At 39.8% G+C, this 25,099-nt stretch overlaps 4 protein-coding genes across 10 annotated transcripts; 2 read left to right on the top strand and 2 right to left on the bottom strand.

The window, feature by feature from the left end:
* The first annotated feature begins 226 nt into the window (after positions 1 to 226).
* On the top strand, positions 227 to 5,233 carry LOC117782272 (ER degradation-enhancing alpha-mannosidase-like protein 3). 6 transcript variants are annotated; one of them, XM_034619331.1, is made up of 8 exons: positions 227 to 365; positions 427 to 632; positions 703 to 1,155; positions 1,225 to 1,371; positions 1,796 to 3,009; positions 3,074 to 3,345; positions 3,457 to 3,597; positions 4,022 to 5,233. In XM_034619331.1, the coding sequence occupies exons 3-8, from the start codon at positions 1,010 to 1,012 to the stop codon at positions 4,568 to 4,570; spliced, it is 2,469 nt and encodes an 822-aa protein (XP_034475222.1). In that variant the 5' UTR covers positions 227 to 365; positions 427 to 632; positions 703 to 1,009; the 3' UTR covers positions 4,571 to 5,233. The 6 variants fall into 6 exon arrangements, with proteins under 6 accessions (XP_034475222.1, XP_034475221.1, XP_034475225.1 ...); XM_034619330.1 differs by having other exon boundaries at positions 227 to 632; XM_034619334.1 differs by having other exon boundaries at positions 227 to 632; positions 3,457 to 3,555.
* Positions 5,234 to 5,725: 492 nt separating this feature from the next.
* On the bottom strand, positions 5,726 to 12,550 carry LOC117782271. The gene is made up of 5 exons (XM_034619328.1): positions 11,629 to 12,550; positions 10,064 to 11,572; positions 7,099 to 9,231; positions 6,841 to 7,039; positions 5,726 to 6,737 (listed from the first exon to the last, which is right to left on the bottom strand). The coding sequence occupies exons 1-5, from the start codon at positions 12,089 to 12,091 to the stop codon at positions 5,963 to 5,965; spliced, it is 5,079 nt and encodes a 1,692-aa protein (XP_034475219.1). The 5' UTR covers positions 12,092 to 12,550; the 3' UTR covers positions 5,726 to 5,962.
* A 514-nt stretch (positions 12,551 to 13,064) lies between these two features.
* On the top strand, positions 13,065 to 23,309 carry LOC117779825 (ethanolamine-phosphate cytidylyltransferase). Of its 2 annotated transcripts, none has more exons than XM_034616145.1 (7): positions 13,065 to 13,498; positions 20,237 to 20,487; positions 20,934 to 21,000; positions 21,064 to 21,176; positions 21,887 to 22,062; positions 22,121 to 22,306; positions 22,372 to 23,309. In XM_034616145.1, exons 1-7 carry the CDS (start codon positions 13,395 to 13,397, stop codon positions 22,687 to 22,689), a joined length of 1,215 nt encoding a protein of 404 aa, XP_034472036.1. In that variant the 5' UTR covers positions 13,065 to 13,394; the 3' UTR covers positions 22,690 to 23,309. The 2 variants fall into 2 exon arrangements, with proteins under 2 accessions (XP_034472036.1, XP_034472037.1); XM_034616146.1 differs by having other exon boundaries at positions 13,068 to 13,498; positions 21,935 to 22,062.
* On the bottom strand, positions 22,825 to 24,346 carry LOC117779826. Its single transcript, XM_034616148.1, has one exon. It carries the CDS (start codon positions 24,270 to 24,272, stop codon positions 23,364 to 23,366), a length of 909 nt encoding a protein of 302 aa, XP_034472039.1. The 5' UTR covers positions 24,273 to 24,346; the 3' UTR covers positions 22,825 to 23,363.
* Positions 24,347 to 25,099: the final 753 nt, after the last annotated feature.

Genomic DNA, 25,099 nt, shown 5'->3' on the forward strand with positions numbered 1-25,099 from the left:
GGATCTTTAAATGGATTGTATAATTTTATTTTAAAACGAGTATCCGAACTTTTATTAAAGTAGCTGCGAAAATATTAAAAATTCTAGCTTTAAAATTAGAGACATGATTTTTTAATTGTAATAATATCCGAATATGGGATGGAACTTTTCCGGGAATCGTTTTCTGAGGGAGAAAATGATCAATTTTCCCGGTCTGGCAACGTTCAACAAAATTGCAATTTTTTCTGCCAGGTGGCAGCGTCCAGCAGCTAGAAAAGGACAAAAGAAAAAAAAAATTGATAAGAACTGCCCATCTAACTAATTTAACAACTGCCAGCAGAGCGAAATTAATTATCTTCGATAATAACTCAAATTTGGCATTCCAAGTAAATACAATGTGCGCATATTAACTAAATAGCTGGAGAGTACGCATTTACAATTTTGCAGCTGGCGTTCGCTGCTCGGGTTTCGGCGATTTGCAGTCGTGGTGTTTTGTTATTGGAGCAGCAGCAGCAAACAAGATTAAAAATAAACTAAGCATTTCGGAATGTTACAACTTTGATGGAAAAAAATGCACACAACGCTGCTGAATTCGTCACAAACGCACAAGTGCAAGAAGAAGTGCATAATAGATACACGAAATATATCTTCGGGTAAGAGGAACACACTCATGATAGATATATACATATGTAAATACTATAAATATTTTGTTTTCTATATTAGTCTACCAGACTCTGTGTTAATTGAGGGGCACACATAAAATTAAATGCAAACGAAGCATACAACTAAAACGGAGAGCGTGATTAATACAGAAATCCAACAGCAGCAAAGACAACAACAAAATAACACGTTCAAAGTGAAGGTCAACGTCACAAGCAACAAGCAATAATAACAACAAGTACAACAACGCGATAACTAACGGCAACTGTGGCTGCCAAAAACAATTTACTAACAGCGCCTGCTGCTTGGAATCGGAGCTAGCGCCTTGCATAAACGTCAGTCTTCATTCCAGTTCCAGGTTGTTTCCAAAATGAGCTCGACTTTAATGATCGTGAGACAGCGATTGCTGTTTCCATCTCTGTTGTCTCTCCTCCTGCTCATTATCAGTGTGATTAGCGAAGATGCGAGCACGATACCCACACAGAATATGTCCCACAAGGAGCGGGCTGAGCTGCGGTAATTAGATATCACAATCAAATCACCTCCTCCAAACTATTCCTTAATTTTGTTTATTTGATCTTGTAGCGAGGAGGCTCGTGATATGTTTTATCATGCATATCACGCCTACATGGAGAACGCCTATCCTGCCGATGAGCTGATGCCGCTCTCCTGCAAGGGTCGCTATCGTGGCGTGACACCCTCCCGAGGTGACATGGACGACATTCTGGGCAAGTGAGTACAATAAATCAATTAGCTTAACAATAATTGCAATGATTAGATAAACAAGTGAGTGAGTGTAATATAAATCAATCTAATCTTAATTGTATTTCGAGCAGTACAAGTTATATTTTTGTAAAGTGAATTATTTGAGATACAAGATACATATCTAACTTAACAGCGCTCTGTTGCCTTTAACTTTTGCTCTGTTAACTTTCAAAACGTCAATCTAAAATATTTCGAGCGTATTAAATTATTAAGATACAAGATTCATATTAACTTAACAGTACTCTCCACAGATAACAGTGCTGTTAACTCAACTTTAACATTTGTTGTAAAAAACTTTCGTGTTAACGTTAACACCACTCTGTTAAGCGTACCTATGTTAACATTTGATTTAATGTAGGAATTTCATTTAATCTGTGTTTAATATTTGCAGCTTTTCCATGACGCTGGTGGATACACTAGACACTCTGGTGCTGCTCGGTGACTTTGCGGAGTTCGAGCATGCCGTGAAGTTGGTAATACGCGATGTGCAGTTCGACAGCGATATTATTGTGTCTGTATTTGAGACAAACATACGAATGGTGGGCGGTCTGTTGTCGGCACACATTCTCGCCGAATATCTGCAGAAGCAGGCGGATGTGATGCACTGGTACAAGGGTGAAATGCTTGAGATGGCCCGTGAACTTGGATATCGGTTGTTGCCGGCTTTCAATACCACGACAGGCATACCCCATGCACGTGTCAATCTGCGGTTGGGCATGAAGGATCCGCAGCTCAAGAAATCCCGGGAAACATGCACCGCCTGTGCCGGCACAATTTTGTTGGAATTTGCCGCATTGTCGCGTCTAACGGGTGATCCCATCTTTGAGGTACGAGCGCATGCCGCCATGGATGCGCTATGGAAGCTACGTCATCGTGGCTCCGATCTGATGGGCACTGTGCTCAATGTGCACTCTGGAGATTGGGTGCGTCGGGATTCGGGCGTAGGAGCTGGCATCGATAGCTACTACGAGTATCTGTTCAAGTCGTATGTGCTGCTCGGCGATGATAAGTATCTGGCACGCTTCAACCGCCACTATAATGCTGTGATGAAGTACGTCAGCGAGGGTCCAATGCTGCTGGACGTGTTAATGCATCGACCACATGCCAAATCGCGAAATTTCATGGACTCGCTGCTGGCCTTCTGGCCGGGCCTGCAGGTGCTTTCTGGTGACCTAAAGCCGGCTGTGCAGACCCACGAGATGCTCTACCAGGTGATGCAGATGCACACGCTCATACCGGAGGCATGGACAGTGGACTTTCAGATACACTGGGGTCAGCATCACTTACGTCCCGAGTTCATTGAGTCCACGTACTTTTTGTATCGCGCCACTGGCGATCATCACTACCTGCAGGTGGGCAAGCGGGCCCTGAAGACTCTTCAACAATATGCGAAAGTCTCCTGCGGCTATGCGGCTGTGAATGATGTGCGGACGGGCAAGCACGAGGATCGCATGGATTCGTTTGTGCTATCCGAGACTTTTAAGTACTTGTTTTTGCTGTTCTCCGAGCCGCAGGATCTGATCATCAATGTGGATGAGTTTGTGTTCACCACAGAGGCGCATCTTTTACCGCTGTCCATTGCACAACTAGGGAATTCCACGTTTAGTGAGCATATTTTAAGGAGAATATCAATAACATTTGCTTAACATAATTTATTAACTCTTAACAGGCTTTCGGCAATCGGACGAGCACAATGTACTCGACTTCATGCGCACCTGCCCCAGTTCCAATAAGCTTTTTCCTGAGAAAGTACGCAAACCATTGCGCAACTTCATTACGGGCTCGTGCCCGCGCACCACAACCGGAAAGCGTCTCAGTGCTCTGGACTTTCAAGCAAGCAATGCGGATCATTTGCGAGCTGTTTACGACATGGGCATCACCATGGTATCCGTAGGCGATCGTAGCCAAGGCAAGGTGCGACTGTTTCATAGTTTCTATAATGTAAGTTTTTTTTTACGTTTGCATTCGTTCATTTTATGCTTTTTCTTCATATTTTTCATGCAAGTATTTTTCTATTATTGACACTCTCATTTTCTATGGCATTTCCCACAGGCAAAAAGCCAGGAGGAAGGTGAAATGGGCTTGCAGTTCATGCAGGAAATGCTGGAGCTAACCAAAATGCAGAGCATAAATCAGCTGGCACAACTGCAGGTGCGTAAATTTCAAGAGATTTCGGCTGTGAACCGTTTAATGGTGAGATCGATACGCTAAAAAAATACCAAGTTATTTAGGTTCGTTTTCCCATGTACCTGACAATATTCCAGCCGTCTGAATCTTTGACAAGTGGAAATTGTCTGATGGATTTCATTATAATTTGGAACTTTGAAGTTAAGCAAGCGAATTCAAGTGAAAAACTTGCATAAAAAAAACATGAGAAAACAGACCTGGATGTTGTCAAAAGAATATGCAATTAATATAAAATAACTGTAACACACACGCTAGTGACGAAAGTAAATCTCAATATATGTACATACTTGTTAAATGACATGGTTTTAATCATTTTAGTTTTAATTGTCCTAATTCTTTTGGCATTATAGAGGAGACTTTCGTCACCAGATTGTTAAATTTTTCATTTTTGTGTATTGCTGAATTAAACTGTTTTTGTTATTGGTTGCAGGCTGTTGCCTATGCGTTGGATGATCAGTCGCAGGACTGGACAGCTTTGATGGCCGGCCCATCGCATTTCAGTCCGGAGCTGATTGGAGAGCAGTTTGTCGAGGGTGACATTGTCTGGGCCCGTCCGTTGCGGGCCTGCGATGAGAGGCTGCACAATGCCGAGAGTCTGAAGGGCAAGATTGTTGTGGCCGAGCGCGGCGATTGCACGTTCGTCAGCAAGGCGCGACTAGCACAAAAAGCGGGCGCTGCGGCGCTAATCGTCTGTGATAATGTAGCAGGTTCTTCCGGCGAAACGCAGCCGATGTTCGCCATGTCAGGTGATGGCACCGACGACGTTGTCATACCCGTTGTCTTCATGTACACCCTGGAGTTTGCCAAGCTCTCGCAGGCGAAGCTGCGGCGGCCACAGCTGCGGGTACGCATCATGCAAATGGTGGAGTATAAGCGCTGGCAAATCGCCAAGGAGGCGCATCAGAATGAAACCGCAGCAGCAGCAGCAGCGGGGACGACGACGGCGATGCCAAAGAAAAAGCCAGAGAAGGAATTGTAGTGATTGCTAAATGAACCACTGGTTACTTCGCTATATCGCTTTAACGGCGCCTTCTTAAGTTCTAAAGTGCTTTTTTCGATATACATTTCACTAACTATACAACACGTATAAAGCATATATATTTTGTAAGCTTCGTTTGCAATTCCATACTCCATATGGATATTCTTGTACTTTACTAGAAACATAAGATGATCCACCAACTGCAACCACAACATGCACATCAGCTCCATTGGCGCTATTATTTATAGATGATTTTAGCATTTGAAATTGAAATTGTGTAGCATGACTCTCAGGCTAGTTATCAGCTTCCTATACAATAAATGCTGGGCTATTTATTGGCTCATGTATGTATCAGATATGTACGATATTGTGTATGCATACGATTCAATTGTATATGTATAGTTGTAATATGTAATCTATAAACTTTCACAATTTTTATATGATAAATTTTACTTTCGTGTAAGTAAATATCTTATGTAAATAAATTAGCTGTTAATAAGTAAAATAAAATCAATTGCATAATAACAATAAAATTATAAATAATTATATTAATGAATTAGCTCATAATGTTGTATTTGTAACAATTGAAAGAATGTGTAGTTGAAATTGATTAGTTCATATACCAAAATGCGTTTTAAATACATCATTTCAAAATAACAAATATGTGTTGACATTCGATGGGGTTCCTAAGTATTAAACTGAAATTGTGTTCAAACCGTTTAAAAAACAATCCCCCACCTGACCAAAAATACTTGAATATATTTTTTGATTTTTAATTGTTTTTTTTTTTTTTTACAGTTTGGGTGTTTCTTGAATTTGTAACTAAATATGACATGCTCTTCGGCTGTGGGAAGCTAAGAGCTATTTCTTATATAGTACATATCTAGATTTAAGCCTAAATCTTCGTTTTTCTTTAAGAAAATACAAATAAAAACACAATAACGTAAAGCTTGACTTGAAAGCTTAATCTAAAACTAAAAAATAATTCAACTGGTCTTCACATTTCCTAAGTGTCTAGAGTCTAGACAACGATTGATATACATGCAAACATAATTTAGGTTGATTGATTCCTCCCTTTTCCTGGGAAGCTAAGATTAATTACATTTGGGTTTTAAAGTTATATGCAGAAGTTTGTTAACTAAAACAGTGTACATGGACGATGCTGTTCCAAGAGCATCTCTAAATCATATATGTTATATTCAAATAGATAAGGGTAATTAGAACAATTTTGGTAAGCATTAAAAGTGGATCAAGTAAAATATATATATTAACTAAAAACGAAATTCACGTGAGTTCCCAAGCTACAGTTAAAAGACGGGAAATTTTTCATTTTCATTTGTATCTTTGATTTGGAATATTTGGTGTACACAGGACACGGGACACGGGCAACTGTCAGCCAGTTGAGGCCACCGCCACCTCAGCCGCCGCCACCTCAGCCGCCGCCATCATCATCATTTGCTGTTGGTGTGTGGCCAATTGCAGGACATGATTGGCAATGCTGTCCACGGTGAGTGTCTCTGGCGTCATAATGATAACCTGCGACTTTTGCCGTGTATAGAAACGTTGTGTGCCCTGTGGCGCCAGATAGGTTAATTGTCGCGGATCAGTGATACTTATCCAGATCTCATCATCCGTTGGCGATTTTAATATCAAATGATCTCCTGTATTGATGGCCACCAATTCACAGTCAAACTGAGGCGACGGTAGGCGATGCACATGGAGCATCCGATGCGATGGCGTGGCATGTGATAATTCACATGCAATGATCCTTAATTCCGGCCACTTATTCTGCTCCTTGACGTGCTGATACAGTACCAGCAAACTACTCTGATCCATTTCGAAGCTGGGGAAATGCATAACACCAAGATTGCGGCCAAGCTTAAAGCCCAAATCATAGTTCATCAGCGTGTCGCCACTACGATGATCCCAAATGGTAATGCGCGTCTGTCCATAGCCAATCAATCGATCCTCCGTCAGGCACTCAATATGCTTAAGCTCATGCCGCAGCTGCTTAAACTCCCGTATGCTGGCCAGTGTATCCAATGTCGGTGTCAGCGAATACTTGCAGATTCCAGCTCGCGGCTTGCCCATTACAATCTCCTGCTGCCACGCCATCACAAAATAACGAGAATCGGCTATGCTGGTGTATATCACTTGGTTCCAATCGCTAGAAATAAATTTAAACCAAGATTAATTAAGGGAATTTATACAAATTTATTAACTAATTATAGTATATCCTATTGGTAACACTCTTCCTATTAAACACTCACCAGTTGACAGCATCTAGATGCACGGAGTGCATCTTAGGACGCAGTTCCTCCTCGCAATAGTAGTACACATTGACGTAGAGGGACAAGAGTTTGCTCTCACGCCTGTGATGATCCAGCGGATGACTGCGCATCTCAATGTAGACGGGCGTGGAGTTGTGGGCGCACATGCGATTGCTAAAGGGAATGTCTACTTCCATATCTAGGAGGAGGAAAAAGATTAGCTTAGTAAGATGCATCAGTTTAGGATTATTCATTTACCATTTGTTGTGCGTCGTGTGCCACCTAAATACACCCAACACGTTTCAATGCCTTCCGGATCCGCTTTATCCGATTCCCCGGAAACTCTACGCTGATTTTTATTTTTTCCCATTGCATTTGTGCGTGCACCAAAATTATTGAATGAATGTTGCTGGGACGCTGTGGAATTCGTAGAAGATTCGTCCAGTTTGCTCTTTTGCAGAACATTAAAGATTTGCGAGTACTTCCAGAATGTGATAACCCGCTCCTGGAGCACAATAAGCTGCTCCAGCTCGTAGTACATGTAGAGCACTTTGCCATTCTTGCCCGCCAGCGGGTTCCGAAGCGACGTCGATCCCTTGGTGAGGGACAATAGACCAACGGGTGGCGTCATCTGAACTTTGGGCATTTTATCCACATCTGATCTGACATTCGCTCCGGCCACTTGACGTAGACGCCGTGAAAAATGCGGAGTACGCTGCGATGGTGGCGGTGATAAGGGCGGATAGACTAATGAGGGTTTGGCCAACTGAACAAACGGTCCGGTCATATCAAAGAAGCCCTCAAGTGGCGGTGAATGCTGTTGCTCCACTTCTGCCTCGTCAGCTGCAGCCGCTGCAGGATGCTGCACTTGCTCCTTGGGACTACGCATCGCATTCACATAACGTCGCACGGCTGCACTATATAAAGGCGGACTGACCGCAGCATGATTCGTCAGAAACTCATGTGTGTCCATCGATGGCTTCGGCAGGTGGAGCTCCGGCATTGGACTCAACTCGGGTGATATGGCTCCCAAATTGGCATCTGCAATTGCCGTATGTTGGGGCTCATTCGCATTAAATGCCGTTGGCAGAGATTTCGCACGGAAACGCTTTCGTTTCGGCGGCACTTGCTGATCTGTTCGGTTGGGTGTGCGTGACGCCTTCGTTGACTTGGTTTTGCTTGGGGATTGGGGAAATTTCTGCGGCTGCTGTTGCTGCTGCTGCTGCTCCAGTCGATATTGTTGACTGGCATCCACGGGCAATGGCGGCTCCGGTTTCTTTGCGGTCTTCTTGGTCAACTTGGAGTTGAGACGTTTGGCGGCACCTGCTGATCCGCCGCTTAGACGCTGCTTGTTGCGATTCTGTGCCACATCAGCCAGCTCAAAGGTCTTCAGCATGTTGACCTTGCGATTGCGCAACATTTTCGAGTTCATGGATCGCGTGATCAGCTCTCGATCCGATGCAGTCGCTGCAGCTGCTCCTCCAGCTCCGCCAGCTGTGGTCCGACGACGTTTCGTTGTCGTCGTCTTCTGTGGCGTCTTCTTGCTCAACTTGCGCGACGCTTTGGGTGCAATAGCCACTGGCTCCGGAGTCTTGTTGTATATCAATCGCTCCGGTGGATGCACAACGGCTGTGCTGGCGGCAGGAGCTGAATTGTTCAGAGATTTGACAATGTAGATGGAGGGTTTAGTTTCTCGCGCCTGACGCAAGCGATTCTGCATGGTCTCATGGAGTTCGCTCTGGGCAGGCGCTGCATCCGCATAGACCTTGGCAAAGGCCGCCTCCAAGGACAACGCATTCGACTCATTGACCGTCAACAGAGAATTGGGATGATTAGGATGCTGTGGATGCTGAGGATGCTGATGCTGCACTTCACCAGACGGCGAGTGATAATAGTATTCGATAGCTTGTGCTGCTGGACTTATCCTTGGCAATGGTGGTGGCATGCTGTGTGGTGAGTGTTGTGTGCTCCCGGTTTCCATCTCCACCAAAGTCACCTGATTGCCCGTTAACGTGATGCTTTTACGATTGCTACTGCAATTGCTGTGGCGTCCAACGCTGCTTCTGCTTCTGCTCCTGGTGCTGCTACTCTCGCTGATCAATTGCTTTTCATTCTGCTGCTGCTCATTCTGCTGATGCTCCTGCTGCTCTTCCTGTTGCTCACGTTTCTTCTTTTGTCGCCGCTTGCCACGCACATCGCTTCGCATCCGGTCCAGCTGCTGTTGAGTGCGCACTCGGAGAGATCGACGTGCCACCGTGCTGTTGGCCAGTTCCCTCATCGCATTCGCCACTGCATTGGCCGTGGCCAGTTCCGTTAGGCCAAGATAATTGCAAAATTCGTGTTGCTCATAAAACTGAGCATCTTTGTGGTATTCCAAACTATTGCCGAGCACTGTTGCAAGAGAGAAAGCAATAGAGCTAATGAAAGAGAGAGCTACTATATAAAAGAAAAAGGCTCTGGCCAAGAGAGCAAGACGTTAAGATACCCTGTACTTATTATGTAAACTTTACATTGTAAAGTATAATTAAAGAGAAACCGACTGTGACAGACCCTGTACTTATTCTGTAAGCTAAAGCGGAAAAAAAATTAAATGCAGAATTAATTTAGAGGCCAAATCGTGATCAAAATGACATCCCGCTTGAAAATCGGTAAATTTTTGATGAAGTTATGAGAGATCAAAGTTTTTGAAAAAATGTCAAGGGGTAAGTATGGAAAATTGGATGTTAGATGGCTTAAAATCGAAAAATATCAGATTTTCTAAATGTTAAAAATTTAAATGCACAATTAATTTAGAGGCCAAATCATGATCAAAACGACATTCCGCTTGAAAGTCGGTAAATTTTTGATGAAGTTATGAGAGATCAAAGTTTTTGAAAAAATGTCAAGGGGTAAGTATGGAAAATTGGATGTTAGATGGCTTAGAATCGAAAAAATATCAAATTTTCTACACGATAATTACATGCTAAAATTTTTTTTGATTTAAAAAGCAGCGACTAGAAATTGATTTCAGAACTATGGTTTCTTGTTGGAACAATCTTAGGATTGATTGTAAACTATGAATTTGGGTTACCATTTCTCACTAATTTTTTTGGACCCAAATCCAAGCACCCTATATACATATGTTTAACCTGTCACAGCTTCTTTTTGGTAAACTAAATGCACCCTTTGTGCTTTTCAAGTACAGGGTCTAATAAAAGCACATCCTTTTGAAAGTCCAACTTACCTTCATGCTCTTGTTGTTGTTGTTGTTGTTGTGGTCGTGATGCTTGCTGTTGTTGTTGTTGTTGCTGTTGCTCCTCCAAGCGGGACACATTCACCTCATACAACATTGAATCCGATACGATGGGTGACAGCTTTAGAGACTCCTGATTTGCAGTCAACAAAGGCGGCGGCATACATAACTGATTGCTTAGATCGGTTGTTGATGTTTCCTTTGATTGCAGATGCTGTGATATTGTTTGGGTTTCACTCGTCATGACCACCACATGCTCCGGTTTATCCGGTTCATCGTGCTCCGACTCCGGCTGAGGCACTAGCGTCCTTATGGATGGCGTCACTTGCACTTCAATGCAATCATCGTCATAATCATCATCATCATCGTCATCGTCGTCTAGGACAATGGGCTCAGTTTGCTGCTCTGGCTGCAATTGAAGTAAACGCCTATAGTTGGGTCTCTTCTGCACGGTCACATCCTCGCTAGAGTATGGCGTATCCTGTGCTTCGATCGATGCACTCCGTTGCATTAAATCCCTCTTGAGTTCCGTCATGCTCTGACGCAATTTATCGTAGAATTCGTTGAACTTCGGCTGCACTGCCGCCTGAGCTTCGTGTTGCTCGAACTCGGCCTCAAAATTCTCCACATCTTCGACGACATCGCAGTTGTGTGCACAGTTCCAGTTGGCCAACTTCTCGCTGACGCTCATCTGTGGCTGCGATTGGCAAATGTTGGCCAGCCGGCGATCCATGGCCTCGGCGGAAAGCGTGTTCTTCAGCAGACCATATTTGCGCGGATGTGGTGGCGACTGCTCCTCCGCTGTGCCCACATCCGCGTCATAGTCATCGTAGTCACTGGCATTTGGCCTCGACGTTGAGCTCACTGGAAACTCGGTGGTGCTACTGTGTGGAATTACAACGGGTGCTGTCAATTCCTGCTGTTGTGGTTCCTCCACATCGCTGACAATCAGAATGGTGGTGGGTTGCTCCTCCGGCTCTTCTTCTGGATGTTCTATGCTCATTTCTTGCAGTTGCAACTCCTCGACAACACACTCGTCGTCATGCTCCTCCAGCTCATCATCGTACACCTCACATATGTCATCCACATAGGAGTCACTAACTTGTGGCGTTTCCTCATCGGCTGCATCCAGCAGTAACTGCTGTTGTTGTTGTTCCAGCTCCAGGGCCGCATCGCTTAGATAAACATGTTGCTCGCCAGAGGCCTCCTCCTCCTCCTCCTGCTCCACCACATCCTCAACCTGCTCGTATCTGACACCATTGTTGAGCGGCTGTTGCTGTTGTTGTTGATGTTGTTCCTCCACGGTCTCCATCAGATAAACACGCTCCATTTCCTGGTCCGTCTGCACAATGATCTCGCAGCATTGATCATCTGACAACAGAACCACATTTTCGTCATAGATGTGCGACTCCGCAATAACGTGTTGATCCTCAATTGGAATCGGTCCTTCGTTGCCATTGGTGAGCATATAGTCCCCAGATGTGCTGGGCACTGGTGCCGCTAAAAGCAGAAGATTGTGAGTGCATTTCAATGGAATTATATTTTGTTCAACTCACTTGTAAACTGAGGACTGAGTACAACACGTTTGGGTGTCGTGCAGCCCATGAAATTATCGGCATCCGAATGCTGTTCCATATTTTCGGCATTACGAGAGACGCCAAAGATAAGGGTCTGATCTCCGCCAGCACCGTCTGCGTGCTCTTGCAGAGCATCGTCGAATCCCTTAAAGCTACTCTCGGAACTGGAAAGCAGACTGTGTAGTTCGGTGTCATCGGAGATGAAAGGCAGCATGTTATCCCTGGAGGGATCGACCTCAAGCGCATTATTAATCTGCTCTACAGCAACACTGCTTGCTGGAGAAGCAGCCACTGCTGTTCCTGTTGCAGTTGCAGCTGTACTTGCATCCTCGAGTGGCGAGAAAAAGTCGAGCAAACGATCCTCGGCCGCAGCGTATTCCCTGAAAGAAGTTCCAGTCCCAGTTCCAGTTGCTGTTCCTCTTTTCGACATCTTGTTATCCATATACAACAGTGCAACGCCCAAATGCGCGAAGCAACCAAAACTCAACACAAACACTCACACAATGCAGTGTTCGAAAAAATATATAGAAATGTTTTGCGACAAATTTATCAAATGGATTTTCAGAATTTAGCACGTGAAATTTAAATAAAATGTGTCAATCGTTCGTGTCCTTCTACTAAACAATGCCGGAATCGAATATGACATGATTAACGCAGCCTATTAGGTTTGCTAATTCGTATGCGTAGACACGCATTTTCGAACAAGTTATATTTTAATTTACTTTTTTTTGAGAACGTATGAAAAACAAACTTCTTTGGGAGCAACAAATCGCGGCACTTGTCGGTATGTGAAGAAGAAGCATTGCCTATCGTTTATGCGCTGCCGTTTATCGTGATTTTGCAATGAATTTATATCAAACATAGTGATTTTATCACATCATCTTGAGACGTTACTAGCGTTAATTTATTTACTAAGCGCTTCTATTTTGTTTTACAATATAAGACTGTCTATTGTATTCAGTGTTATCAGTTATAGCAATTGGAATGTAAATATTTTGTGTGAATGACTATTTTGAAATATGTATGTATCGAAATTATCGATAATATATATTTCAGGGCGCGACTTTAAAGTTGTCGTGTTTTCTCTTAAAATTAGTTGTGTTTCCACTAATTTTTACTATTTTATTGCACGGTTTCCGCACGAATTTAATGTCATACATTTTCCCATAATATAGTTTTGCTTCCAAGTTTCAATTGGCGGCAATTGCAAAAATCAAAGACCAAATTTATTTCGATATTGATATTATCGTCAGAATAAAAATGTCTCCCAAAAGTATATAATCGCAAAAGAATATCTATCGATACATCGATGTATCAATGATATTTCGACAACCCTACCACATTCCAATCAGCTGTTTGGTTTGTTTTAAGGGTTCGTCAATTGAGCAGTGCATTAAAAATATCACAATTACACACACTTGGGAAAAGTCCGGAGGCGTTCGCGCGCTGATAAGCACAACAAAATCTAAGTAGCTGCTGAAGCAAAAACTGTCGAAACAAAAATATATTGAACGCATTAAAAACTCGTCACATATAACACGGCGCTCAAAGTGTGAACGTCGTCTCTAGACTTTTTTTCGTAAAATAATAATCAATGTGCTCTTAATTAGTTCGGTATTTTCAGTGTATATAAATCGCTATAATCGGCATATGTGTATATTTATATATATATACATATATTGTGATTCTAATTTAGGACTAAACTATATTTAATCGAAAAGGAATATATATTATAAATTGCTATAATGAGTGAGAAATTAGTGAACGGTACTTGCAACACCAACGGCGATGTCAGCAACAACAAATGCAACGGCACAGCAAAGGAAATACGCGTATGGTGCGATGGCTGGTGAGTCAGTTTGTAATTTAGACTGATGTTTTATCTATTTATGTGCGTATGCAGGTAAATATCATTGACATTGAAATATGCCGCCTTAAAACATTTTAAATCAGTGGTGTCCAAACTCACACAATGAAAGATTTGCGCTTGTGTGCGAAGCAGCGAAACCCGAAGGCAACGTGACGTTTTACTGCTTTACACTGAAAAAATAAAGTGCGTGCGATACAAACATAAAACAAATTAAATCGATGCGCAGCATATATGTATTGTATCGTCGATATCGTTGGTAGTGCCTTTTAATTACGTCAAGGGTAAATCGACATGCAACGTAATGGCACAATAAACATTGAGCATTACCATCCATATTCTCAATGAAAAATAATTTATTTTCCCAATTGAGATCAAACATTTTTTTCGGTGTAGTAAAAAATCGTGCGCTCTATGATCTGTCCTCATTGAATTTAGCACAGCGACTGACTGCGCGTTTGACTTTTGAGCTTCAGCCGAACACATGAGTCGTGAGAGAAAATGCAGCCGAACACGCGCATCGTGCGAGAGCAAGTTGCCGAGCATTCTATTTATAGAATACACATATTCTCTCTCTCTATACATGTGTCGGCTGCGACGCCGGCAGAGTTTGGTTTGCCAACCACGCGTGGCTGCCTTTTCAAGTTTTGGACATCACTGTTTTAAATGTATGTATGTGTGTGTGTATGTTCTGAATTTGATTTCGAGTTTAACGGTATATGTTTCATTTAAATTGCGTCACTCGATTTGTCGACTTAATCAAAAGCAATTGACATACATACATACAGATACAGATACAAATACATATACGTATATTTATTTATATTCACAATGTCTGAAGATTGCTATTGAACGTCGCATTGTTTTTGTATAGCCTCAGGTTCAAGGTCAACTAAAAGCGAAAACTACTCCAGAGTATGTAAATATTTACACAATTGCAACGTAGTTTTTCATTGCAAATGATCGCCAATCGATTTCCAATTATCACACGTTGATCTGATTACCATTATTAGATATTATAAGCGGCTAGAATGACCGGTTTTTCGATTGTTCAAGTTAGACATGAAATGACTCACAAACAGTTGTTGTTGTTGTTTTGATTAAGCATAAAGTGCACATGCTAGTTTATTTTAAAAAAGTTACTTAAAACAACTTAAATGTAGTCATATATGAATACATTGGCTTGAACAGTTTACAAAAATAGAAACCAAACGTGATTTTTTCGCTTTGTTAACACAATTACCTCGCACACTGTACATAAATGTCAATCAGAAAAGACTTCCTCAACTGCTTTGATATCCCACATATACAGGTATGTGTGTATAGAATTGTGTATAGAAACAACAAGTAAAAATACCCATTGTTTATACTCCCTCTCGCTCTGTCTCTTACTCGCTCTCGCTCCCTCTCTATTTTTGATGAGAGATGCACACGCCCAAACCAGCATCGCCTGATTCTCAGTATGTATAGTACTCTGAGCATTTGGTACAGTGTGTGTGTGTGAGCAGCATAAAGTCATTCCCCTCGTCTCCTCCCCCCCTTTTATGTTCACTTTGCGTTCTCTTCGTCTGCAGCACGTTTTGAATTTTTGGGCAGCTTTTACGACGTGGCCCTTGTGGACAGTGGGACCGATTCGGCGTTCGGCGTCTGCCTCAACATCACGTGATTTTATTTTCGCGCATGCCCCACAGACCGACAGTTGGCGGCGTTCCAATTGCGCCATTGACCCAACAGTCCAACTGTCCAATTGTCGACGTCATCGTTGATTTTATTCTTTTGCTTTAACTTATATATTTATTCAGTTGTCTGTGCACTTGCATAATTAGATTGACATTTTGCATTCGAGGTCACCCTTGAAAAAGTGACCACTTTTACTGGGCTTTTTGAAAAGGTCAGACTTGGGTAAAGACCAAGCAATAAAAAAACACATATATAGCTTAAACTACATACATAAGAATGCATATGTGTGGTTATAATCTGTTCGTTCAACTAAAAAAAATACTTATTGATTTTTTTACTTTCCTGCCAAGGAAACTGACTGTTCAGAGGACTATTTAAGGGTTAAGGGCAAGTTACACTGGAAGCGAAACGCCCGCGGAATAAACAACTTTATGTAAAAAAAAACGATTCAAAATTTGTTTGTGTTTTTGTTCTTTATTCTTTTCCTGTCCATGTATAAATGTGAGGGTTTTTTAAATACGATAACATTAAAAACTATTCTATTTTCAAATTCAGATCTCTATCTAGATTCTAGAATGTTGCTGTCTACATGCAATATTTTCCACTACATGCTAAAAATAATATTAATTACAAAAAGTTTTTTATATTCTTAAGTAAATTATTAAAACGCTTCACAATTAGCATAAGTAATAAATAGGAACCTGTCAGAAATAATCTATTTCCGGGGTGAATTTATTAAATATAATAGTTGGGTGCCCAGTCGGATTCAATGGGTCAATGGTAGGCACCAGGGGGAACTACAAGCTGATTAGAAAAGACGCCACCGTAATCAAATCACGCAAAATCCATTCAACAGCAGCTTGCCACTGTTAAAAAAATATATTTATAAATATACATATTTACAGCTGTTCATATGTTGTTTATAAAGAAGCTGGCCATAAACCTCGACAATGGTTCAAATGGAAATGAAACCGAGGTACCGCCCGCTCTCCTCTCCTACCAATTCCAAAGATCTTTGACGCAGTTCTTTAGCAGCATCGTATTGTAGTTCAAATTGAGTCAATGAACTTGAAACCCCAAAAACTATTCCCAATCCAATTATAAATCCCTTGGGCAATTGCTATGTGATAACGATTGCTTATGGTATATGTATATGAGTATGTATGTAAGTACTTAAGCTTCATTGCTATTTCAGTGTTTACTTATCACCAGAAAGCGCAAATTCTACTCTGAATCGCGTGATATTTTTCTTAATCAGCAAACGGACGACTTTAACTCAATTGATTAAAGACCCTAGTACGTTGTGTGATGCACTCGATCTTTCCTATAGCACATGTCGACAGTAAATATATTCACATATATGGACATACATAATGTTTCCCATTCGGCACAGATTTCTTTGGTCTCGCAAAATCTCCGGGAGCAAAGTTCTGACTTCATATTGTCGTTTTAATGAATGACCAGGCGGGGAACTGGAACTGCGATTCTACCTAGCCCCTGTTGGTTGTTAGGGACACTTATTTATTTCGTTATCAGCTGAATTTTTTTTTTAAATCGTGAAAATATATTTGATTGAGTTTGCTTTAGCATGATGCTGACTGAATGACGTCGAATTGTTTAATACTTGTATTATATTTCGAGTTGTGATATGACATAAGATTAGACAAGTATTCGTTTATATAATATTGTGGCCTATATTTATTACGTTTAGCATTACTAATTGTCGTGGCCCAATCGGTATTTTTCTAGCCAGTCTGCCGAGTCGATAACGATGACGTTTTCAACGCTTTATCATGTTGAATTTTATGGCACTTGCTTGGAATCTGATTACGGTTTGGTTGTTTTGCCAAGTGTGGGTGACATATCACAGTGTCGTTTTTTTGGCTTTTTGTAATTCCTGTGGTTCTTTGATTCGACTCTCGTATGTCAATAATTATTGATACTGTTGTTAGATACTGTCCCGCTTTTGGCCTTGTTGATTGTTGTATTTCGTATCTTACGACAGATATCAGATATCAGCAAAAAATTAAAAGGAATTATATTTGTGTTGTTCAAACAAATGCGGAACATAGTTAATTTGTACTTAGTAGTTAAGGTCGGAGAAAGCACACTTTTCATTAACTTAAACTGTTTGTTTAGATAATGTATAACAAGCACTTTTAAAAGCTAAACATTTGTTCAATTTTTTTATTTAATTTTATGCATTAATTATTTGTGTAATTTTAGACCATTAAGTTAACTTTAATATTTATCGTTACTTAACGTCCACTAAAACCAGTCGACAAAAAGTGAAATTAAGCATAAAAAACAGTCATATAAAAAAAAGAATTTTTGAAATAACAAAAAAAAAAGAAACACCCAATTAATGAAACAAACGATTTAATAAAACGGCTGAAAATATAAAACAAACAAGTTTAAGCAACTGGGGAATCCAAAAATTTTAATAAATTTAATAGAATTGGGGATGACCCAGAAAAAACCCAATCAGAATAATAAGAGCAAATATGAATTATTAAGTTATTAGTTGCTACGGGATAAACTCGATTTTTAATAGTAGAAAGAGAGGCCTCTGAGTTAAAAACTCGAGAAAGACGATAATGTAATCAGCTCAGAGTACTTGAAAAAGTTTCTGCAAGGATTACTTCAGTGAGAAAAGGGAATTTATGAACAAATATGTGTCTGTCCTACTTATAACGCAATTTTTAATGGCAATGATATAAATGCAGTGAAAATTATTACATTTTTTACTAGACAACGTAGTAAACATAGTATGCATTGTTGAAGAATGCATTCTTGGCTTAAATACGAAATAGGATATTCGCCTCAAAATTGCATTAATTAGTTGAAGGTCTGTAGGGTTCTTTAAGGGAGTATTAATTGATAGTTGTTTTCTCTCATATTTTAAAACTCGTATAAATTTTTATTTTACCTTTTTTATTTACATAGAAACCGCAAACCTAATCTACAAAATCACTACAATTATATTTATGATTTTATGTACGGTTTATTTCGCTTTAAGATTCCACAAGTTCAATTATATTTCTCGTACTTCAATATCATATATTTATACTTTTGACTGTCACTTAGTGTTATTGCAATATTGTCGTTTTGAAAGGCTGACAACTTAACAGTTAATAAGTGAAATGCAATTACACTGCGCCAGGCATTAATTTTAATAACAATAAAGATATTCACATGTTTATATTGCATTTCGTAAGTTTAAGTACGTTTGACACGCTTCTCTCAAATTGCATATAAAAATCCCAAAAAGTTAAAAAAGGCCTTAAAACAATTTAAGCTGGTTGTCACGTCGAAAGCTTAAACGCGTAGCACGTGTTTTTGGCTAGAATCGCATTGCGATAATAACATTCCATATAAGCATACTCATAATATACTCATGAATAGACATTAATGGCACTCGCGGCGGGCAATTTGGAAATCAGAAATCAACGAAAGCATCAGACTTGAGTCGACTTCTCTCGTCTTTCTCTCTCGCTCTATCTATATGTTTCTCAACGTCTGTGTGGGGCAATATTCGCAACTGATGATCGTGTCCAAAGTGCGACGCCTTTGGGGCTATGCGTACAAAGAAAAAGTGGAGCAATCGCGGTGTTGAGGGAAAAAATCTCCTCCCTGCTCCTCCTTTCCCTGTGCTGTCTACTATAGTGTCCATCTTCATCAAACCAGACTTGGCTTGAGACGTTGACTTGCCCGTACTTTGGCTTACATACACATTGAAATGCTGTTATGGTAATTAAACTATCGAACGTGATAGATAATCAATTGTATAACTGATAGTAACTAATAAACGTCTCTTTTTTTCAATTGAAAACTGCCGTTTTCATCCATTAAAATAAAAACTGCGCAACATTCTTAATTTGTTGTCTGATTCTCTGTTGTTTTTTTTACCCATCGATGTCAGATGTCATACACGCGCCTTGATTGATTTCCAATTTCACTATCGAGCGAGGTATTTGAACCCGGCTATACTTTGGAATTGAATGGAAAAATTGTACTTATAGAGAGAGAGAGAGTCTGCCCATCCAAGTGATAATACATAGTTGCTATATGTGGAACAGGGCCAGAGTGATCTCAGCCAGCCAGGGTTATCTGACAAACTTGCTAAATGTCCCCAGTGAATCAACCAGAGTCAGGGCTTACAACGTTGTAATAAAACAAGGTCGTTTCAGTTCATTGTTAACTTCAGAACTATGAGATGTGTACTATTATCAAGCAAGTATTTAGTTAGTACAATATATTGCAAAACAAATTAAATTTTTGTTAGTGTATTACGTATTAAAGAAATTATAGTAATTTATTTCTACATCAACAATAGACAATAGAAGATAAAAAATAATTAACTTATTGCAAAAGTTATTTATTACGAGTCCTCACGAAAAAAAAATTTCAGCTTAAACTGGCAATCAGAATTAAAAATTGAATCTATAAAAAAACAACTTATTGTATTTAAATTGAAAGTAATTATGAAAGGAATGTCATTATTTGTAATTTTTACAAAATATAAATTATCAAATAAATAAATATATATTTTTGTAAAGCGAGAAGCGTAATTGCAAAAAAAAAAAATAATATGTTAATTTGCAGAAATTAATTCAAATTATATTCAAAATAGATTTCACATTATTTACAATTCGATATTATAAATTAAAAAACTCATATATAAATTGAATTTAAGCGTCAAAAGAAGTAAATCGATTACAGTCAATTAAGAGAATTGAAAATCGTTGCACGTTGCGCGTGTAAAAGAGAGTGACAAGTAATCTGTCAAATTGAACGAGTATTCAAAGTTGTTAACGGCACACGCTATGCCAAATGCATTGTTGATAAGAGATAACAAAAGAGAACTAGAGTCATTATTTCCTGCCAGTTGTTTCTATCGCTCTTCCGTTCAAATTGATAAGACCAAACATGTATAAAGACTTGTTTCTATTGTGTCGTTGTTTTTTAATGGGTAGTGAAAGGGAAAAATAATAATAGCAATTATGAAATGAGTTTAAATGTCTGCATTTGTATTTACAGCTACGACATGGTGCACTTTGGGCATGCCAATTCCCTACGACAAGCCAAAGCACTTGGCGATAAGGTAATTGTCGGCATACACACAGATGAAGAGATCACCAAACACAAGGGTCCACCCGTCTTTACCGAGGAGGAGCGCGTCAAGATGGTCAAGGGCATTAAATGGGTGGACGAGGTGGTACTCGGTGCTCCATATGTGACCACATTGGAGGTTCTCGATCAAAACAACTGTGATTTCTGTGTGCATGGCGGTAAGTGTGTTATACATGTCAAAAGAAGCGTAATTTATTAACAGTATTATTCTAATACATTATAGTTTACTCTCAGCTGTCACAAATGATTATTATAAGCTAGCGATATTATTAAAATTTAAAATTTTACTTTGATTGCTTACAAGGTTGTTTTTTTTTATTTTGTTACATTCGGAATAAATATTTAAAAATACCCTGAGCATTTAAAAATATTGCAATTATCTTTACTTAAATTTCCTTTAAATATAAGATTTTAATAACTTTTAAATTTCTAAAATATACTATTGATTATATTGATCGCTTGATCATAAGCTTAGGTTGAGTTATCATATAACTTATTCAAATTAAATCGATCGCTTGTTTTCAAGTTCCAGCTCATTAATTAACTTAAATAAGTTATTTCAAAAAATTAGTATATGTTTAATACTTTTTTTTGTTCTTTGCAGATGACATAACAATGACCGCTGAGGGTGTGGATACGTATCATCTGGTCAAGTCAGCAAATCGTTACAAGTAAGCCTTGATTTAATTTATAGTATAGCCAAGTTTCTAACCTTTCTGCCTTCTTCTCTACAGGGAAGTCAAGCGCACCGCTGGCGTCTCAACCACAGACCTTGTGGGTCGCATGTTGCTGTTGACACGCAATCATTTCCGTCAGGGTTCCGCCGAATATGATATCGAGAAAGAAGGTAGCCCTCGTTTGTTACACTTTATAGGCGCTTTTTTAACTTTAAGTTGCATTCGTTAATGTGTTCGCCCGTCTTCCTCCTCATCAGCCAGATTATTTATCATGAATTCATTTGTCATTTGACTAACCAAAAACTAATATTTATTTTCATTTACTTGGAAACTGGTTTTTTAATATCTTTTCTGATTTTTTAATTGCCCTGCATGCAAACTCACACACACACATTGAGTTCCAAGTACTAAGAAAGAGGCAAAGTTAAATTTGTATATTTAGTTAGTTAATACGAAACTGGGGCAACGCACGTTTAGAATTTAGTTGGTTGAATTTCTTTTAACTTTCCGTTACACTTGCCCCTTGGCCTGTAGCATTCGTTGAAACGCAACGAAGCATTTGCTTTATTTTTGCTCTCTACATCTTTACTATTTCTCTTCTTTTTATTTCTATGTACGCACTGTTTACCACTAACCAAACTCAAAACTCAAAACTTATCAAAATCAAAAAACCTATGAACTAAAAATCTCAAAAATCAAATCCCGTGTGTGTTGCCGCCCCGCGCTCAAAAATGAATACCCAAAAAAAAAACGAAACTATCAAAACCTGCAAATCGAAATGAAATATCAAATCGAAATCTAACTGTAAATTACGCTATATAATTATTGCTCATATATGTATGTTTCCGACAAATCTGAAATTACAAATTCGCAAAAAAAGAAACAACAGCAAAACTTTTAAAACTTCAACAACTGCAATCCCGTTTAGGTTCTTCGAACATGGGTCAGGATTCATCAGCTAAAAGTCCTTGGACCGGCTGCAGTCAATTTTTGCCCACAACACAAAAGATAATTCAGTTCAGCGATGGAAAATCACCCAATCCCAACGATAAGATTGTAAATATAATATTCATATTATTTACAAAACCGATACTCAACATTTTCTGGCTTACAGGTGTATGTTGCCGGCGCCTTTGATCTCTTCCATGTGGGCCATTTGGATTTCCTGGAAAAGGCCAGCAAACTGGGTGATTATTTGATTGTTGGACTGCACACAGATCCGGTTGTTAACTCATACAAGGGCAGCAACTATCCCATTATGAATCTGCACGAGCGTGTTCTCAGTGTTTTGGCCTGCAAGGTAAGTTTTCAAATGGAATTGACATTAATGGAATTAATATTAATAAATATTTTCCTATTTATCAGTTTGTCAACGAGGTAGTCATTGGAGCACCCTACTGCGTCACTGAGGAGCTGCTTGATCATTTTAAAATTGATATTGTCTGCCATGGGCGCACACCGATTGCCATGGAGGATGGTAAAATAGATCCGTATGCTGTGCCCAAGACGCGGGCCATCTTTGAGCTGCTCGACTCCGGCAACGAAATGACCACGGAGCGCATTGTTGAGCGCATCATCTCACATCGGCTGGAATACGAGCGCCGAAATCAAGCCAAAGAAAAGAAGGAAATTGAAGCATTCGAGGCGCTGCAACGGCAAAAGCAAACACAAAAGGCGGGCTAGAATCCCGGCTTTAGTTTGTTTGATCGTTTACCAATATTTAGACAATGTGTTTTTAGTTTTTCTCTTTAGTTTGTTTCGTTCTTTTTAATTCGTTCGATTCCGTTGCATTTTACTTTTTGTTTTCTTTTAAATTAATGTGGATCCTCATCCTCTAAAACATGAAACAACTAATACAACTATATATACATTTTATATATATATATAGTCAAGTAGCGTATTTAAAACATCAAAATTTTATGTAATGTAGGCTCAAAAATTGTAAATTCCCCCTTTGTATCTTTTAAGTGTAACCGAGTGTTAAACTCGACAAAATTGTACGAAATACATCTAAGGCTAATGCAAATTGAATTGTGTATTGAGGAGATCCTCTCAGTTGTACGTTGCTAACGATAGGCTCCTAATGCTAGGAGCCAACCCATAATCAATGCGTAATCTCCAGAGTTCTGTTAGCTTGATAAGCGTATGATTTCCTTAGTGCAAATCTAAATATATATATATATATATATATATCTTATGTATCATTATGTTTCACGTGCTTAGTTTGTTAAACAATTGAAAGTTGTGTGTACTATAGTTATTGCCAAAAAAAAAAAAAACAATAAAAATTTATTTATAGCTTATGCCATACTTGTGATGTATTTCAATTGTTAGCTGCTAAGATTTTCAGAACCCTTTTAGATCTTCTGCTCGCCCGTCACGTGCAGCACCACATGAAGCAGCTGCTGACCCGCATTGAGGGACTTTAGCTGCCACAAATCTTGATAGCTGATGACTATGACGTTGCTATCGGTCTTGATGAAATCACGGCAGGGTGACGCTTGCACCACAGCTGTTGGCAATGGACGCGCCTTGATGCACTTGGAATAGTAGCGTGTTGATTGGGCAGACTGCACCACACAGCGCAGTGATATGGATACACCCTGCAGTGGAGTTGATACCCAAATGGCAATTACATCATCCATTTGCTTGCGTTGCCACAGCAGGGAATGACGTGTGCGGCAAGCAAAGAGCATAAGAACGCCATGCTGCGAGTATTTGCGGTATTCCCGTGGCAGGAGCGTATTACGTGGACAATTGAGCGGATTTAGCCCGAGCCGATGATATCCATACACACCGAGCAGGGTATTTACGTCGTACTCAAGACTATCAATGTGGCAGGTGGCATGCAGTGTTTGTTTCTCTGTGGGCAATGGAACACCCACAAAGGACATGCCCAGTTTGGGCAAATGCACGTTCAGATAGTGCGCCAGCCAGCCATTTGGATCTAATGAACAGGAGCAGCCGTGTACCGGGCATAACACCATTCGCAGACGGGCCCATTGCGACTTTTGATCTGGGACCACAAAAAGTGGCGGATGGCGGTCTCGATCCGCGAGAGCATCATAGCGACTCAGCAGTAACAGATTTACATCGGTCGAGGGAACAGACACCGGCAGGCGATAGTTCGAGTAGGGCTTGGCAATCAGCGCTAGTCTTGTATCCTCCAATCGCTTCTGGCGTTTCTCCTGTCGACGATGTCGCCGAGAGCTCTTGGCCGATTGTTCCTCATCGGCTGACTGGTTGGGCGAGCAGGTGGGTTCCATTCTAAAAAAACCCTAGCAGTTGCTAATGAAGCAACACAATTTCGAGACAGATACACAAAATTTGACTGAAACAAAAACAAAAACACACTCAAGTGTAACTAGATTTCTGCATCACGAATGAGGCATACCCAACTCAAAATTAACATGTTTAATTGAAAATAATGATAATTATATATTTATTTAATTTCAGTTCTTCTACTCTAATTTTTGTTTTTCAAATATGTGTTATCGATATGCTGCGATTACATTGAATTAGTCGTTTAACAGCACTACGCCATATTATACAATATCGATAAGAATCAATATCTGAGCGCGAACTTAAATTTCTGGTGTTTCCAGTAATTTTTGCCAAAGTTATGACACTTCGAAGTTGCTCATGCGTCTAACCTAGCAACTTTACAAGTCTAAATATTTTTTAATTTTGACATGATTTTTTACAAGAAAATGAAAGGCATCAGTATCAAGTTTAAAGTGTCGTTTCATACTAATTACGATATAAGGAGTTGATTAAAAGTAAAAACTTGAGATTTAAAATTTTGAATTTTCAAAATTTCAAAGGAGGGACCCTTACCATCAACTTAGAACCATGGCTTCGATAGTCGAACAATAATAAAATTTTCTAATTGAACAAAATTTGAATACAGAATGAATATAGAGGTCAAATCATGATCAAAATGACATTCCGCTTGAAAATTGGAAAAGTTTTGCCAAAGTATGACAGTTCAAAGTTGCTCAGTCCTCTGACCTAGCAACTTTACAAGTCTAAATATTTCTTAATTTTGTCATGATTTTTTACAAGAAAATGAAAGGCCTCAGAACCGAGTTTA

Source organism: Drosophila innubila (assembly GCF_004354385.1).
Source record: "Drosophila innubila isolate TH190305 chromosome 2L unlocalized genomic scaffold, UK_Dinn_1.0 4_B_2L, whole genome shotgun sequence".
In the NCBI taxonomy this organism is placed as follows: Eukaryota; Metazoa; Arthropoda; class Insecta; order Diptera; family Drosophilidae; genus Drosophila; species Drosophila innubila.

Bases quoted from the DNA above. Each gene is read 5' to 3' on its own strand.
- LOC117782272 (XM_034619330.1), top strand. From the start codon at position 1,010: ATGAGCTCGACTTTAATGATCGTGAGACAGCGATTGCTGTTTCCATCT. The intron at 1,156-1,224 runs GTAATTAGATAT...TTGATCTTGTAG, and splicing joins AAGGAGCGGGCTGAGCTGCG to CGAGGAGGCTCGTGATATGT. The intron at 3,346-3,456 runs GTAAGTTTTTTT...CATTTCCCACAG, and splicing joins TGTTTCATAGTTTCTATAAT to GCAAAAAGCCAGGAGGAAGG.
- LOC117782271 (XM_034619328.1), bottom strand. From the start codon at position 12,091: ATGGATAACAAGATGTCGAAAAGAGGAACAGCAACTGGAACTGGGACT. The intron at 11,573-11,628 runs GTGAGTTGAACA...TTCTGCTTTTAG, and splicing joins ACTCAGTCCTCAGTTTACAA to CGGCACCAGTGCCCAGCACA. The intron at 6,738-6,840 runs GTGAGTGTTTAA...ATTTATTTCTAG, and splicing joins CATCTAGATGCTGTCAACTG to CGATTGGAACCAAGTGATAT.
- LOC117779825 (XM_034616145.1), top strand. From the start codon at position 13,395: ATGAGTGAGAAATTAGTGAACGGTACTTGCAACACCAACGGCGATGTC. The intron at 13,499-20,236 runs GTGAGTCAGTTT...TTGTATTTACAG, and splicing joins CGCGTATGGTGCGATGGCTG to CTACGACATGGTGCACTTTG. The intron at 22,063-22,120 runs GTAAATATAATA...TCTGGCTTACAG, and splicing joins CCAATCCCAACGATAAGATT to GTGTATGTTGCCGGCGCCTT.
- LOC117779826 (XM_034616148.1), bottom strand. From the start codon at position 24,272: ATGGAACCCACCTGCTCGCCCAACCAGTCAGCCGATGAGGAACAATCG.